This window comes from Chlamydomonas reinhardtii, chromosome 16 (genome assembly GCF_000002595.2).
Source record: "Chlamydomonas reinhardtii strain CC-503 cw92 mt+ chromosome 16, whole genome shotgun sequence".
NCBI classification, from domain to species: domain Eukaryota; kingdom Viridiplantae; phylum Chlorophyta; class Chlorophyceae; order Chlamydomonadales; family Chlamydomonadaceae; genus Chlamydomonas; species Chlamydomonas reinhardtii.
Window position 1 is genome coordinate 886,304 of NC_057019.1, and position 13,491 is coordinate 899,794.

The following is a 13,491-nucleotide window of genomic DNA, read 5'->3' on the forward strand; positions in this document are numbered from 1 at the left end:
GCGTGTGACGTCGGTTGATGGATGGTGGTTGTTACTTTCAGGGAAGCACTCGTGTGGCGATGGGCGCGTACTGTGAGCAGGCCGGGAAGTAAGTGATGACAGGTATGCAGGCACGACATGCCCGAGCGAGGCAACGGTTCGGCGCCCACGCTGCACGCGCTGCTTGCCCCGCGTGCCGCAACCGCGGCACCGCCGTGTGCGTGCACGACAGCCTGGCTCGATGGAGGCATCTGCCGCACGATATCTGTCGTTCGGGGCTGACACTGACAGCGTTTTGCACAATTGCACTTTTGCCATGGGTACTGGCCAACCCGTGGCCTCTGACAATCCCAGGTGGGGGCGGAGGCGCCATGAGCGGTTGGCCGCTGCGGAGGGTTCAGCAGGCGGGAGGGAGGTGAAGTCCCGCCAACTGGCGTAGCCAGGGGCGGCTGCACGCACCTGCATGCTGCCTGCCGCGGTGCCACCTGACGACTGCACGCTCACTCACAAGGCACACACTTCAAGGTCATAGGGCAACACAACCACTTCAGATTTTCACTTCCAGAAGCCCCTGTCCATCACCGTATTTACACACCTTCTACGCCAGCACCGCACACAAGGCACGTAGGCTCTCAGCAGCATCGGCTCCATAGAATTCCTACCTGTTCCTACCTAAAGCGTAGCTAGATTCCAGCTCCCCTAACCACATACACTCACCTTTCTTGAGGGCTAGACGGCCCTTGACCCCATTCGCCTTTTTATTGAAAGCTAGCCATGCACATGATCCACCCACAAACGTACCAGCCATCCTCGAAGCCACCTCTTACCACGCGCTCCACTTTGATTGGGAAAATCCTCCTCCTCCTCCTCGATCTCCATCCTCCTCATCACCATCATCACGCGCCCAGCGTAAGCTGCGTAACCCTGCCTGCTGTCCCAACTAGCCCTGTCAGCCCTGCTGCTGCCCCTCCTTATCACTACTTGGCGCCCGGCAGCAGCAGCGGCTGCAGCGTCACCCACACGCCGTCCGCCGGCTCCAGCGTGAGCCCGGTCTTGAGGCGCAGCGGCAGCGGCTGCCTGGGGTGCAGCGCCACCCGGTAGCGCAGCAGCAGACCCGCCAGCACACTCTTGACCACCTGCAAGAGAGGGAGCGTGCGTGTGTGTGTATGTGTGTGTGTGTCGGAAAGCACAAAGGGAAGGGAGTGTGATGGATGTGATGTGGCCGCACGCAAAGCAAACGCGCACCACCTACCAGCTCGCGAAACGCGCGTGTACTTTCACGACGTTGGCTAGAGCGCGACGCATGCACGCACGCACACACACGCCTGGCTCCGTTCCAGGTGGGTGCATTTTGTGGGTTTCGCGTTGTCGCGGCGAATGGCAGCAGCCTAGTTGCGAGCTGGAACGCGTCCGCCCCTGCAAGCGGCAGCAGTCTCCACGACACTCGGACTCCGTTTGGCGTGCCGAATGCGGAGCAGCGTGGAGCGCGCACCGGTGTCTCGTCTCGAAGGTAACAAGTAACCGCATTGCCGCTGACACTAACTTCTTTCGTGCTGTTTATTGCTAGCCTGGAGCTCGCGACGGCGTCTTGCATTCGCATTCACTAGCAAGCACTTCGTTAACACATACACACGCGCACATACGCATGCACACACGCACGCTCGCACCCACCATGATCGCCATCTTATAGCCCACGCACATGCGCGGCCCGCTGCCGAAGGGCACGTATGCCCCCGGGTCCGTGGGGCCCAAAGCGCCGCCGGTCGCTGCATGCATGCCCACCACAGGAAAGGAGCGAGCAGGGAAGATTGGACTGGGAGATCTCAGTGCGTTGCCCTGCCTTCACACTCCCAAGCTCAACCAGCAAGCATCCTCCGGACGACCAAGCTCGCGTCCCCCAGGCATGCATGCGAGTACCGTGTTTTGCCTGCGTGCCCAAGCCCCACTGAAACAAGCACGCATGTGTGCCCATGTGTGCCTGGCTGCCCAAGCCCAAACTCCCACGTCCCATCCACGCTCACGCCCCGCCCCCCACGGTCCCAGTCACGCCCTATGCAGTCGCGCACGCACCCTGCAGGAACCGCTCCGGAATGAACCTCTCCGGCTCCTTCCAGTGGGCGGGGTCCCGGTGCATGTTGTAAATGGAGATGCTCACGAAAGAGCCCCTGCGCGCACGTGCGTTTTGAGCGCAGCATGCAATCCATCACTACTATTACTAGTTGACGTGCGATTGCAACGCGGTTGCGCTGCGCCACCACACCATCGACCACATAGCGCTAGACGCATGGCACGCCGTCACGCACTTGGGAATGACCAGCCCTCCCATCTCGGGAAGCGCGATGTCGGACGTGGCGTCACGCCAGAAGTGCCCCACCGCCGGGTGCAGTCGCTGGGACTCCTTGAGCACAGCGTCCAGGTACGGCAGCTGCGTTTTGGGGGGATGTGTGTGTGTGTTTGTGTGTGTGCGTGTATGTGTGTGTGTCGCACATACATGGTGCAATGCTTGCGGTAATCGTGTATGTCTGTGACGGGGGTGCGCGATGACAACTGAAGATAAGGCAGTAAGCTCACACACGCACCTTGCTGACCTTACCCCAGCCACGGACGTCACTGGGACCTGCGCCTGGGGCCCTTGCTACTTCCCCCATACATGTACTTCCCCCCCCCCCCACACACACACGCACATCTACCTGGGCGAGTCCGTCTGCCGAGTCCAGCAGCTCCCGGTTCTCCACCAGCTCGGCACGCAGCTTCCTGAGGCACGCAGGTGTGTGAGTGTGTGCATGTATGATTGTGTGTGTGTGTGTGCGCGCGGATTTGGCATGAGGTCACGCAGCAGTTGGGGTATGGCATGGCCGCAAGGTAAATCCCAGAGGTCGGGGGTGGGGAGCAACTAACACGGTACCTAACCACATAAGTGCTCCTGCAACAAGCAAGCCTTGCGCAATCCCACTGCTACCGGACCGCCCGCCGCCCGCCCGCCCGCCAACAGTCCCTACTGCAAGCCGTTCATACGCACTCTTGTGTGGTGGGGTTGTGTGCGAGCAGGAAGGTGGTGAGCGCCAGGGTGGTGCCCGTGGTGTCGTAGCCAGCCAGGATGAACGACAGGCCCTGGCTGATCACCTGTGTGTGTGTGTGTGCGTGTGTGTGTGTGGGGGGGGAGCATTTGAGGTGAGAGACATGCGCGATCAGGTGTGAGCGGTGCATGTGGTGGTGGACACACACAAAATAACGTCATTTGGGCCTCGCAACATGTCAGCAAGGCAACAGATCCACACGAGCCTTGCGAGCCCCGCACCTGGGTCTCTGACATGCGTGGCGGCGGCTCCGTCCCACCACCACCGCCATTGCCGCTGCCGCTGCCGCTCACACGCGGCCCCGTGCCGCTCTCGCTGCCGCGGGCGCTGCCGCCGCCCCCGCCCCCGACGCCACCATCAGTCCCGCTGCTGCTGGCGCAGGCGGTGTTGGATCCGGTTTGGTCCTTCAGCATCGCAGCCAGGAAGCTGCTGGAGCTGATGCCGCCGCTGCCGCTGCTGCTGCTACCACCGTTGACAACGGGTGTTTGGTCCTTCAGCAGCAGCCCATCACCGCCGCTGTCATTTGCGCGGGCGGCTGCCTGCGAGCGTGTGTGTTGCCGCAATGGCATGTGAGCCCGCAATGACTCAGCAATGTTGTGTGTCGCCGCAATGGCATGTGAACCCGCAATGATCAGCGGCAGCAGCTGCTGTGCTGGACATGTAGCAAGCAGGCAGAAGGCACACGCGTACTTACCTGGACGGGACGTGGCGGCATCACCTAAGCCCCGCCACCCGCACCCATCCACACCAGCCAGCCAGCCACGTCAGCCACGTGCTGCCACAGAACCATACACAGACAGCCCCGCCCGCACCTGCTGCTGCCACCCAGCCACACACAGCCCCGACCACACCTGCTGCTGCAACCCAGCCGCACACAGCCCCGCCCGCACCTGCTGCTGCCACTCCCGCATCAGGCGGCGGCTGACGTCCGCCACCGCCTGCCGCGCCTCCATGTGGCGCCGCTGGGCCGCGTCCGGCAGTGCGGCCGCCAGTGCCAGCCACAGCGGCCGCAGCGCAGGCAGCAGCATCTGCGCGCGTTGGCGGCATTGGCGGCAGCGTCGGAAGCAGGAGGAGGGAGGTGCGGAGGGACGCGCCATACCGAGGGCGGGTGCGAGACCATTTCTACTAGCTCGCCCGCGCAAGCACACCCATACATTCCCCTGGTGCGTTCCTTCCACACACACATGCACACACACACACACACGCACACGCACACGTACACATACGTTACACTGTCTTCGCGCAATGTTTTCTCTATGCTTTTTCACACGCACGCACAAGCACATGCACACGCACATACGGGCACACGGGCACACGGGCACACACACACACACACACACACACACACACACACACACACACACACACACACACACACACACACACACGCACGCACGCACACACACACACGCGCGCGCGCGTCTCGGCTCGGCAGGTCGGTCGGCTGCGGTAAAGTACACTCTGAAGGTAATCCGCGGCGCAGTTGTACGCAGCGCAGACAGAGAGCGCCATATATCGCAAAACTTAGCATGCCACCCCCCAGGACGCACACCGGCAACGCGGACTGCGCCAGGATGGACACAGCCAGCGAGAGCTGGATCAGGGGACCCATCCCACATCGCTGGCTGTGTCCGTCCTGGCGCAGTCCGCGGTGACGGTGTCCGTCCTGGACGGCGGCATGCTCAGTTTTGTGATGGCGCTCTCCGTCTGCGCTGCGTCCAACTGCCCGCGCGTGTTTGGCGGCATTGCTCCGTTTGTTTTGTGTTTAACACACCAACACACGCACACAAACACACCCACACGCACGCACACAAACACAGCCACACGCACGCACACACACATGCGCGCACACACACACACACACACACACACACACACACACACACACACACACACACACACACACACACACACACACACACACACGCACCTGGAGCGGCAGGTACATGGTCGCCAGCGGCAGCTCGAAGCAGGCCATGCACTCGTGGCAGGCGCGCACAAGGGCCGAGCTTGGCGACTTTGAGGAGGAGGAGGAGGAGGAGGAGGAGGACGTCGCGGCGCCGCTGCCCCCAGTAGGGGCAGCCAGCAGCGCCGCGTCCTCGTCACTGGGCCAGAAGCTCACGCTGCGGCAGCGGCACGTGAGGCACAAGAGGTAGGTGTTGTTTATTAGTTCCCACTGCTTGGCACCACCCGCTTGCGGGAGCTGCTGCTCTTAAACCCACATCCATATGCACTGCGGTTGCATTGTGAGGCCTTGCGGGACCGCGCGCGGAAATCATCACAACAGCACACATACGTCGCAAAACCCACCCGTACGCGACCTCCCCAGTGATGGCCAGTGCGATGACGCCGTACTCGTCCTTCATGTCCACTGCCGTACTGCCGTCCGCGTACGGCGCCAGCCGGGCCAGGAAGCGCTCCGTACAGCGTCGTACGGCCGGCATGTGCGCCGCCAGTCGGTCGGGCCGCAGGACAGACGTCTCGAAGGCGCGGCGGGAGGCCTTCCAGGCCGGGCCCCTGCATGCGTGCACAGCGTGCGCATGCAAGTGCGTGCATGCAGGCGCAGAGCGCGTGGACACTACTGGACAGAGACAGGGACAGTGAAAGGTTTGAATGCTGCCCGCCGCGCGGGGCGGCGCGGCGTGTGTGCGGCGCGTTTGCACACACTGGTGGTGCAAGTGCAGGCCCACAAACGCTAGATAGGCATTACACACGGCACACCGCCCAGCACCCCATAGCAGCATGCACGTGCAAATGCACATGCATGTGCCGGCCCCGCCCTCTGCTGCCCACCCGCCCCCCCACCCGCCCAATCACGCGCCCGCCGGATCACCCAACCAACCGCCCAATCATCCACCCAAGCACCTGTTCCAGAAGATGGACTCGTCGTCCACTTGCCGCGGCTCCCCCACCAGTGCATGCGTGAATGAGGCCACGGTGGACGGCCGGGCCAGAGACCTGTCACATGCATGTGTAAGGGACTTCTTTAATGAACTGGAGGGGATGAGGAAGAGGAAGCGGCGAAGGTTACGCAGCATGAAAACTTACGCAGTCGCAGTAGCGCATATACCAACTCCTGTTTCGCTCCGTACCGCACTACCACTCGGTCACTACCCAACACGAACTAACGTGCATCAGTGTGTACGCACGCGCACCTGTAGGCGATCTTGCGTGCGGCCACAGGGTCCGACACCACGATCCAAGGCCGCGCAGCCACCCATACCTGTGTTAAAGAGCGCAAGGAAAACAAAGCGCAAAGACAGGGTGTGCGCGTGCGCGCCGTGTCCTCGTCGCGACAGGTGGGTAGGGCGCATCGTCACAATACATGCCGTACATGGATTGGGCCTGCTGGTCTTCAAGCAAGTGGTGATCGCGCACCCGAGCAACAAGCATTCCTCCCTCTCATCCAACCAGCCGTGTCCCAGAACCAGCCCTTCTCCCGCAACCAGCAGCCCTCCTGCCCTGGTCTATCTACACCCCCATACAGCCATGAGCCATCCACACACACTCGCCTGCGCCACGGGCCCATACTGTCGGGCCACGTCGTGACAGAAGTGGACCAGGTCACGAGCGGAGATGGCGGGCAGGTGGCCCAGGAAGGGGAGCGCAAAGGGGCCTGTGTGTGTGTGTGTGTGTGGGCGTGCAAGTGCGCGAGTGCGTGCGTCGGTTGGCAGTTGGTTGGTTCAGCGGGAGCGATGGTGGTGGGTGACTAGCTAGCAGGCAGGGTAAGAGGGCGGCGGGCAGGAGGTAGGGAGCGGGAGGCAGCGAGTGCTGCTTGCGTGGATGGGGAAAGGAGACGTGCTTGGGGTCGGCACCAAGCGGCACACACGCGATTCCGGTGGAGGCAACTAACGTATGTACGCACACGCTGCTGTAAACCTTGCAAGCGGTGTTTGTGTCGGTGACCGTCACACGGTCTGTGGGAGATGGCACCCGTTGACGCGGGCCCAGCGGACGGAGTATTGGCAGGGCGAGTCCACGGCTGTGTGTTCACCACCGATTTCGCGCGGAAAACGCAGGCTGCGCCTTTCGAGGACCCAATCGAAGAAACCTGCTGCCCGAAATTTGGCCACGATTTGCGGTGTCTCATGGTCCTCCGGAGATGCGAAAGGCAACGCCGGACCTCTCACCCGGAATGTTGCGCAGCCTCCAGCGCGTCACCGGAGCCCAGCCAAGCCACGTCAGCTGCATGAAATAAATTTATGGCACAAAGTGTCAGTTCAATTCAGCGCCATTAAAAACCTCTGCGCTGGACGTCAGGCCTGGCCCGGCGCAATACGCAACGTCGCGGCAAACCCCGAGGTGCGCCTGATTTGCGCCAGCAGCGAGCTGAAGGTACACTTACAGCAACGCCAGCGATTATGCACAGTGCTCCCAGCGGCGTCAGTGCAAACTGCAACCCGGCGCGAAGCGCCTGCTCCAGAAGCGCCATTTCTAATTGCTTGGAGTTGATTGTAAGTATATTGCAGGCTCAGGTATCAAGGCCTTTATCGAACCTTTAATCGAACATTGAGGCGCCCTCCGGATGAGGCCAACCGTTGAGATCGATCAGTTGGTGGTGCCAGTCGGGCACTCGCCCTCCAGCTGAACGCCGTCATCAGCTCGCAACGTTAAAGAACAACACTCCACAAGCGCCTGTCATAATTTTGACACGCCCGCCGCTTCGCGAGTGTCAACTTATTTTCCAGACGTGACCCCTGCGTCCATGCGCGCGAGCAACTCTCCCTCTCGATCCCCCTCCCGTTCAATCCCCCGCTACAACCCCTCTCAATCCCCCTCTTGACAGCGCACCGTGCTGTCCGTGCACTGATTGGCCGCCATTCCACCAACTCGCAACACCATCAACTGGTGGCTCCAGCACACAGTCCACACACGACCACATCTCACGATCCCTCAAACGACGCCATCATTGCACCGAGCGTGCCGCCCAGCCCCTCCCGCTCCTCCCCTGTCAGCGCCCCGCCGCCAAGCTCCCCCTCCACCGGCTCCTCCCCGTGCAACTGCAGGTGTCGCCGCCGGGCCGCTGCTACTGCTGCCTCCGCCGCGGTTGCTACTGCCTCAGTGGCCGCTAGCTCCAAAAGCTGAAGTCCCGCAGCGCAGCTGGCACGGGCATAGCCTGAGGTGTAGGCGACGCGGAAGCGGTGCACGTACGGTGTGGATACGGCAGGCCGAAAGGTTACTGGTATGCAGGGCAGCTGTCAAAGAAGCAACGAATGAGGCACGTTGCGATAAATGGTACGGTAGGTAGTTACGCAGGCGAAGCATGATTGCGCAGCTTGGGCATACGAAACGAAACGCACCTTGGCAGCCTTCCGCCAGCGGCAGCTCTGGTAGCGACTCCAGCAGCCGGCACGCCGTCGGCACCACCGCCAGCCACCCGGCAGCCCCATCCGCTACAGCCGCCGCCTCCCCGGCCCCTGCGGCTGTAGCCGTCACCGCCGCCTCAGCCGCCGCCGCCGCCGCGGCGGCGGCGGCAGTAGCGACGCCGCGCAGCGTCGCCGCCAGCAGGTACCACGCCCCCTGCCGTAGCTGCACGGCACTGTCGTACTCTGCTGCTGCTGCTACTGCCGCCGCCTCGCCTCCTCCCGCGCCGCCGTGCCCCCGGCTGTAGCAGCTGTCCCTCAGCACCTCCGCCAGGCGCGCCGCGACTGCTACAGCCTCGCCGGGCGCGGTGTCGGGTGCCGCCACCCACTGCGGCAGGCCCTCTCGCCCCAAGTCCACCAGCACCACCAACAGTCCCTCCAGCACCTGCGCCACATGCCGTCATGTGGCCATGTAGCACACGACATGAGAGGCAAGTGTTCTGACACGGCGCCAGTATGGGAGTGGCGGCGGTGTGGAGCATGGTCGTCGCAACCAGTATCGTCATCCCGCCACCCGGTGCCCGACCTACCTCTCCACGCCCCACCGCGCCCATCCCTACTGTAAGACTCATGCTGGTATGGTATGCCGCAGCCGCCCCTAACCTCCAACCCCAGCCCCAACCCCTTCACCCCAGCCCCTTCACCCCAACCCCCTCACCCCGCTACCTGCATGGAGTCGCTGTGGTGCAGCAGCAGCCCCACCAGCAGCGCCGGCAGCGCCGGAGCCAGGCCGCGCCGCCGGTGCAGACGCAGCAACAGCTCAGCAGGGGACCCGGCGGCGGCGGCGGCGGCAGTGGGCGCGGCGGCAGCGCCGTCAGCAGCAGCCGCAGTAGCGGCGGCTGCCGCCTCTGGCTGTATCAGCAATGCCAGCAGCGAGGGCGGCAGTAGCTCGGGACTTGCGAGCGGCCCGGCCTCTGACACGAGCTCCTATTGTGTGCGGGCCGAGTCAAGCGTGGGGGGTTGGGAGTGGAGTCATGGTTGGCAGTTCGCAGTTATGCACGGCAATCATACTTGTTCTCTGCCGCGGCGCTCATGCACACACCCACCACGCCGCCAGCCCAGATCAGACCAGGCACACACCTCGACCACTCGGAGCGCGGCGTCCAACGCCTCATCGCTCAGCGGCACCGAGCCCACCGCCGCTGCCGCCGCTACCGCCGCCGCAGCGGCCACCGCAGCCGCCGCCGCCGCCTCCTCCGCCTTCTCCCCTCCTTCACCCGCTGTCCTTAGCCCCAGCCGCGCGCCCCCGCTGGCCTCCCGATCCCGTGCAGCCTCGCCCCTGCCCCCCGTCTGTGTGTCTCCAGGGTTCGGGGCAGCCCTCTCAATGGGTCGAGGGGGCGTGCCGTACGGACGGCGGTACTGCGGCGTGGCGCCAGCCGGCGGCGGCGAAGACGACCCCGCCCCCGACGCAGCCGGCCCCGACCTCAGGCGAGCCGTAGCTGCAGCCATTCCTACGCTGCCTGAAGGCCGTGCACACGCACCCTGCGCCCCATCCTCAGCCTCCTCAGCGCCAGCAGCAGTGGCTGTAGCAGCGGCAGTAGCCGCAGCGGCAGCTCCGCTGCCGGCGCTGCCGGCGGCGGTGGCGGCGCCGCCATCGCCGGGGCGGCGGCCGGCGCTGTCATCCATGTCGTACTCCTCGCGTGCGCCGCCGTACCCCACCTGATCCAGCCTGCCGTACTCCTCATCACCGTTGCCGTACTTGGCCTCCTGCTCAGCACGACATGGGGCAGGGGGCACGGGGCACGGCACGGGGCACGGTGCCGTACATTACGCAAACGGGCGCAACGGATGGGCCTGTGTGTGCTTCTTTCCCAGGAAGGCACTTGCGCCGCACAGCCGCCCACGACAAGACAGAAGACACAACAGCCCCACTCGGGTGTACGGCACAACGCCGCTGCGCGTACCGGCGTGGTGCAAAATACATAGACAGCACCACAAGCACATGGCTACTGCTGGGTGCATACGCGCTCGCACGCTCCCGTTCACATGGCACACACACACGCACACGCTCACCAGGGGCAGGCACTGCCGCAGCGCCTGCCGCAGCACCGCGTGTACCAGCTCCAACAGCCCGCCCCCCAGCAACTCCCCGGCTACAGCCGCAGCAGCTGCAGCCGCCGCATCCGCAGCTACAGCCGCCGCGGCGGCAGCCGCCATGGCGGCAGCCGCCAGGCCGCCCGCGCCCCCCGCTACCTCGTGCTCCCCGCCTTCTGATGCCTCCGCCTGCGCCTGCGCCTCTGCTACAGCCGCTTCTGCGGCTGCAGCCGCGTCGGCTGCTACAGCCGCACCCTCGCGCACGGCGGCGGCGGAGGCGTGCAGTACAGCCACCACCAAGTCCAGGCACCTGCACGCGTGCGTGTGATTCAGGACTGAAGCTTACGGTGCCTCACTCATTTGACAACAGCCGCGCACCGACACACAACAAGCGCACAGTAAGGAAGTGCCACACGCGCAAGGGACACGCGCGCCCAAACCCCCACACGCACGCGCGCGCCCCCTCACCTGGCGAACAGCAGGGGGTCGGCTGTAGCGGCCGCCACCCACAGCAGCCGCCGCAGCGCCGCCGAGGAGCGCAGCGCTGCCAGACAGGGGCGGGACGTGGAGCGCTGGGGACACACAGGGGGTGGGCGCACAGGGGGACACGCAGGGGTGCTTCCAATCATGATGACCGGCAGTGTAGGAAGTTAGGGGGCACACAGGTGGAAACAATGCGGGACACAGCACGTTGCTCCCTGGCAGGCGGATGTTCTGTTCTCTCCTTCCTTACAACGGGCGGGGTGCGCTTCTGGGGTGTACGCGCCTTATCTCTGTGCCTGTGTGTCTGTGCCCTCACCTGCGCAGCCCTCAGCGCCACACTGCACAGACGGCACAGCTCGCAGAGCACACGTGCGTCGTCCAGCCACAGCAGCCCGCCCCAGGCGCCGCCGCCCAGAGCCGCCGCCGCCGTCTCCGCATCCCAAACCACCACCGGCTGCGCCTCTGCCGCCGCCGCTGGCGCCGCCGCCGCAACCCCGCCGCCGCCGCCGCCGCCGCTGGCGGCGATGTCACGTGGTGCCGATGCGGCGGCAGTGGTGGCGGCGGCGGCGTCAGTGTCGGCGTCCGCCGGCGGTGCCAAGAGCAGCGTCAACAGCCCTGACGCCGCCACCACCAGTCCGCCGTCAGCAGCGCTGCCCGGTTCTCCACCTCCGTCAGCAACCTCACCGCCATCACCGCCGCCGCCAGCCGGCCCTGCCCTCTGCAGCTGCAGCGGCTGTGTGGCGACCAGGTTGGCTAGTGTGCCCAGACAGATCTCCAACAGCCGCAAGGAGCCGACGGTGGAGCCGCCGCCACCGGCGCCGCCGCCAGCACCGGCGGCGCCGCCCTCGGCCACCATCCCAGCGGCAGCGGCGGCGTCTAGGCCGCCGGCGGCGGCGGCGGCGGCGCCGGCCTCGCCGCCTGCTCGGGGTCCGGGCTCTCCAAGCGGCGGCGTGATGTGTCCCTCGCCCTCTGCAGCCTCGTCAGGCAGCCCATTGACACCGCCACCGCCGCCGCCGCCGCTGGCATCGCCTTGCCTCAGCGCCGCCAGCTGTCGCGCCGCCACCACCTCCAGCGCCTCGGCGGCCCGGTAGCGCTGCATGAGGCGAGCCACAGGCCGGGAGGCGCTCATGTCCCTGTGGGAGCTCGAGAGAGTGTGATGGAGTTGGGGAAGAATGCCAGGGAGGCGTCATGACGGCTGCGCGTGGGAGTGGGCAGCCAAACATACGGCAGGGAGAAAGGGTGTGCTTGGCAGGAGGCCATCGTATGGAGCCATCCCCGCAGCAAGCATGCGAAAATGGCGGGGTGCCCTCTAATGCGTCGCGGCCCCCCGGCTCTGAAATGCAGGGGAACCCCTGCAACCCGTGGCCTCTTCAACCTTCACCTCCGTCTCTACATTGCTAGCACCCCTCCCTCCCAAGATGCTCACCAGAGCAGGCATCCCGCGTCCTCGGCGGTCATGGATGGTGTGGTGTCGCCGCTGCCCGTCTCCATGTCAACGTCGCCACTGCCGTCGCGAGCGGCCCCTGGCGCGGCCGAGCCGCCCGCCATGAGCACACGCAGCAGATGGATGACGGATGCATCCTCGATCGCAGTCTCATGCTCAAGAGACTGGTCGGATTGGTGTTGCACATCGTCGTGCCCGAGCGACATGGCACAGCGTTGTTTAGCCAAGATTTACACCTGAATCATTGTTGTTGTCATAAGAATTGCACGGGCGCTGGGGCTTGGAAAACTGTGCATGCAGTTTGCAGCTCCGTGTTCCTTCAGAAACCACTACAATCCATGGCACATAACGTGTAATCGTTGCGTGTTGGAGTCTCTGGGATAGAATATGAAGACTGCGGCACCCGGTTCCGAGCAGCAAGTGACAGCCAGACAGCAGCATAAGGCCGTGGCTCCCTGCCCGCACCATACTGCCCGTAATTGGGAATGCGACAGATGGCGGTAGGGGCGTGCTGGATGCCAGGCGCCGTGTGGCTTGGGCCTTAGGGCGGCGTTGGGCCTTAGGGCGGCGGGGGGGGGGGGGGCAAAGGCCTGGAGGAGGGGGGCCAAGGGGGGCCCTGGAGGGCCCCGCGGGTAAGAAATTTGGCCCACACTTGGGCCCACACAGCCAATCTGGGGAGGGGGGGCAGTCGCCACTCCCCCGGGTTTCGGCCCCCCCGAAATACTGCAAGGGCCCCGCTTCGCCAACCCGAGATGACCAAATGACCAAGTAATCCGGGATGGCTGAACCCCCCCCGCTTCGGCAATCCGGGATGTACCGCCACCCCAACCGGGTCTCCCAAGCACAGCCCGGAAAGGCCTTGCAATCTTGCAATGGGTTCTCGCAATGTACTCTTTCATGGGAAACGTGCATCCCTGGCCGCAGTTCGCTGCGGCAAAAAAACGGCAGGAGCAGGCATGAATGCCACATTGCGTTGCATTCCTTACATTCATCAACGGGCATACTGGATCCTTCATGCACACGCAGGGGGGAACCTACAGTACCGGTATCGCACAAAGCCCTTTGCCCACGACCAGCTGAGCACACAGGTGCTGGGCAATCGGTCGAAGGC

The 13,491-nt window shown here is 64.6% G+C and overlaps 3 protein-coding genes across 5 annotated transcripts in view; all 3 read right to left on the minus strand.

Annotated features, from left to right (window-relative positions):
- Positions 1 to 524: 524 nt before the first annotated feature.
- CHLRE_16g648200v5 (uncharacterized protein) lies at positions 525 to 7,520 on the minus strand. 3 transcript variants are annotated; one of them, XM_043070746.1, is made up of 15 exons: positions 7,402 to 7,520; positions 7,187 to 7,241; positions 6,569 to 6,672; positions 6,212 to 6,279; positions 5,922 to 6,014; positions 5,367 to 5,573; positions 4,987 to 5,179; positions 3,947 to 4,084; positions 3,278 to 3,595; positions 2,999 to 3,102; positions 2,670 to 2,733; positions 2,283 to 2,404; positions 2,050 to 2,144; positions 1,651 to 1,745; positions 525 to 1,115 (listed from the first exon to the last, which is right to left on the minus strand). In XM_043070746.1, exons 1-15 carry the CDS (start codon positions 7,486 to 7,488, stop codon positions 957 to 959), a joined length of 1,902 nt encoding a protein of 633 aa, XP_042915390.1. In that variant the 5' UTR covers positions 7,489 to 7,520; the 3' UTR covers positions 525 to 956. The 3 variants fall into 3 exon arrangements, with proteins under 3 accessions (XP_042915390.1, XP_042915389.1, XP_042915391.1); XM_043070748.1 differs by lacking the exon at positions 525 to 1,115 and having other exon boundaries at positions 1,475 to 1,745; XM_043070747.1 differs by lacking the exons at positions 1,651 to 1,745; positions 2,050 to 2,144; positions 2,283 to 2,404; ... (9 more) ...; positions 7,187 to 7,241; positions 7,402 to 7,520 and adding an exon at positions 1,297 to 1,410.
- Positions 7,521 to 7,594: 74 nt separating this feature from the next.
- On the minus strand, positions 7,595 to 12,730 carry CHLRE_16g648250v5 (uncharacterized protein). The gene is made up of 8 exons (XM_043070749.1): positions 12,363 to 12,730; positions 11,253 to 12,069; positions 10,922 to 11,025; positions 10,433 to 10,763; positions 9,500 to 10,126; positions 9,086 to 9,346; positions 8,357 to 8,804; positions 7,595 to 8,172 (listed from the first exon to the last, which is right to left on the minus strand). Exons 1-8 carry the CDS (start codon positions 12,584 to 12,586, stop codon positions 7,940 to 7,942), a joined length of 3,045 nt encoding a protein of 1,014 aa, XP_042915392.1. The 5' UTR covers positions 12,587 to 12,730; the 3' UTR covers positions 7,595 to 7,939.
- A 364-nt stretch (positions 12,731 to 13,094) lies between these two features.
- Positions 13,095 to 13,491, minus strand: part of CHLRE_16g648288v5 (uncharacterized protein) — a 1,106-nt gene continuing 709 nt past the window's right edge. Inside the window, exon 1 of the mRNA XM_043070750.1 lies at positions 13,095 to 13,491. This exon is cut by the window's right edge and continues 709 nt beyond it. The gene's annotated coding sequence lies outside the window, so the exon portion shown is untranslated.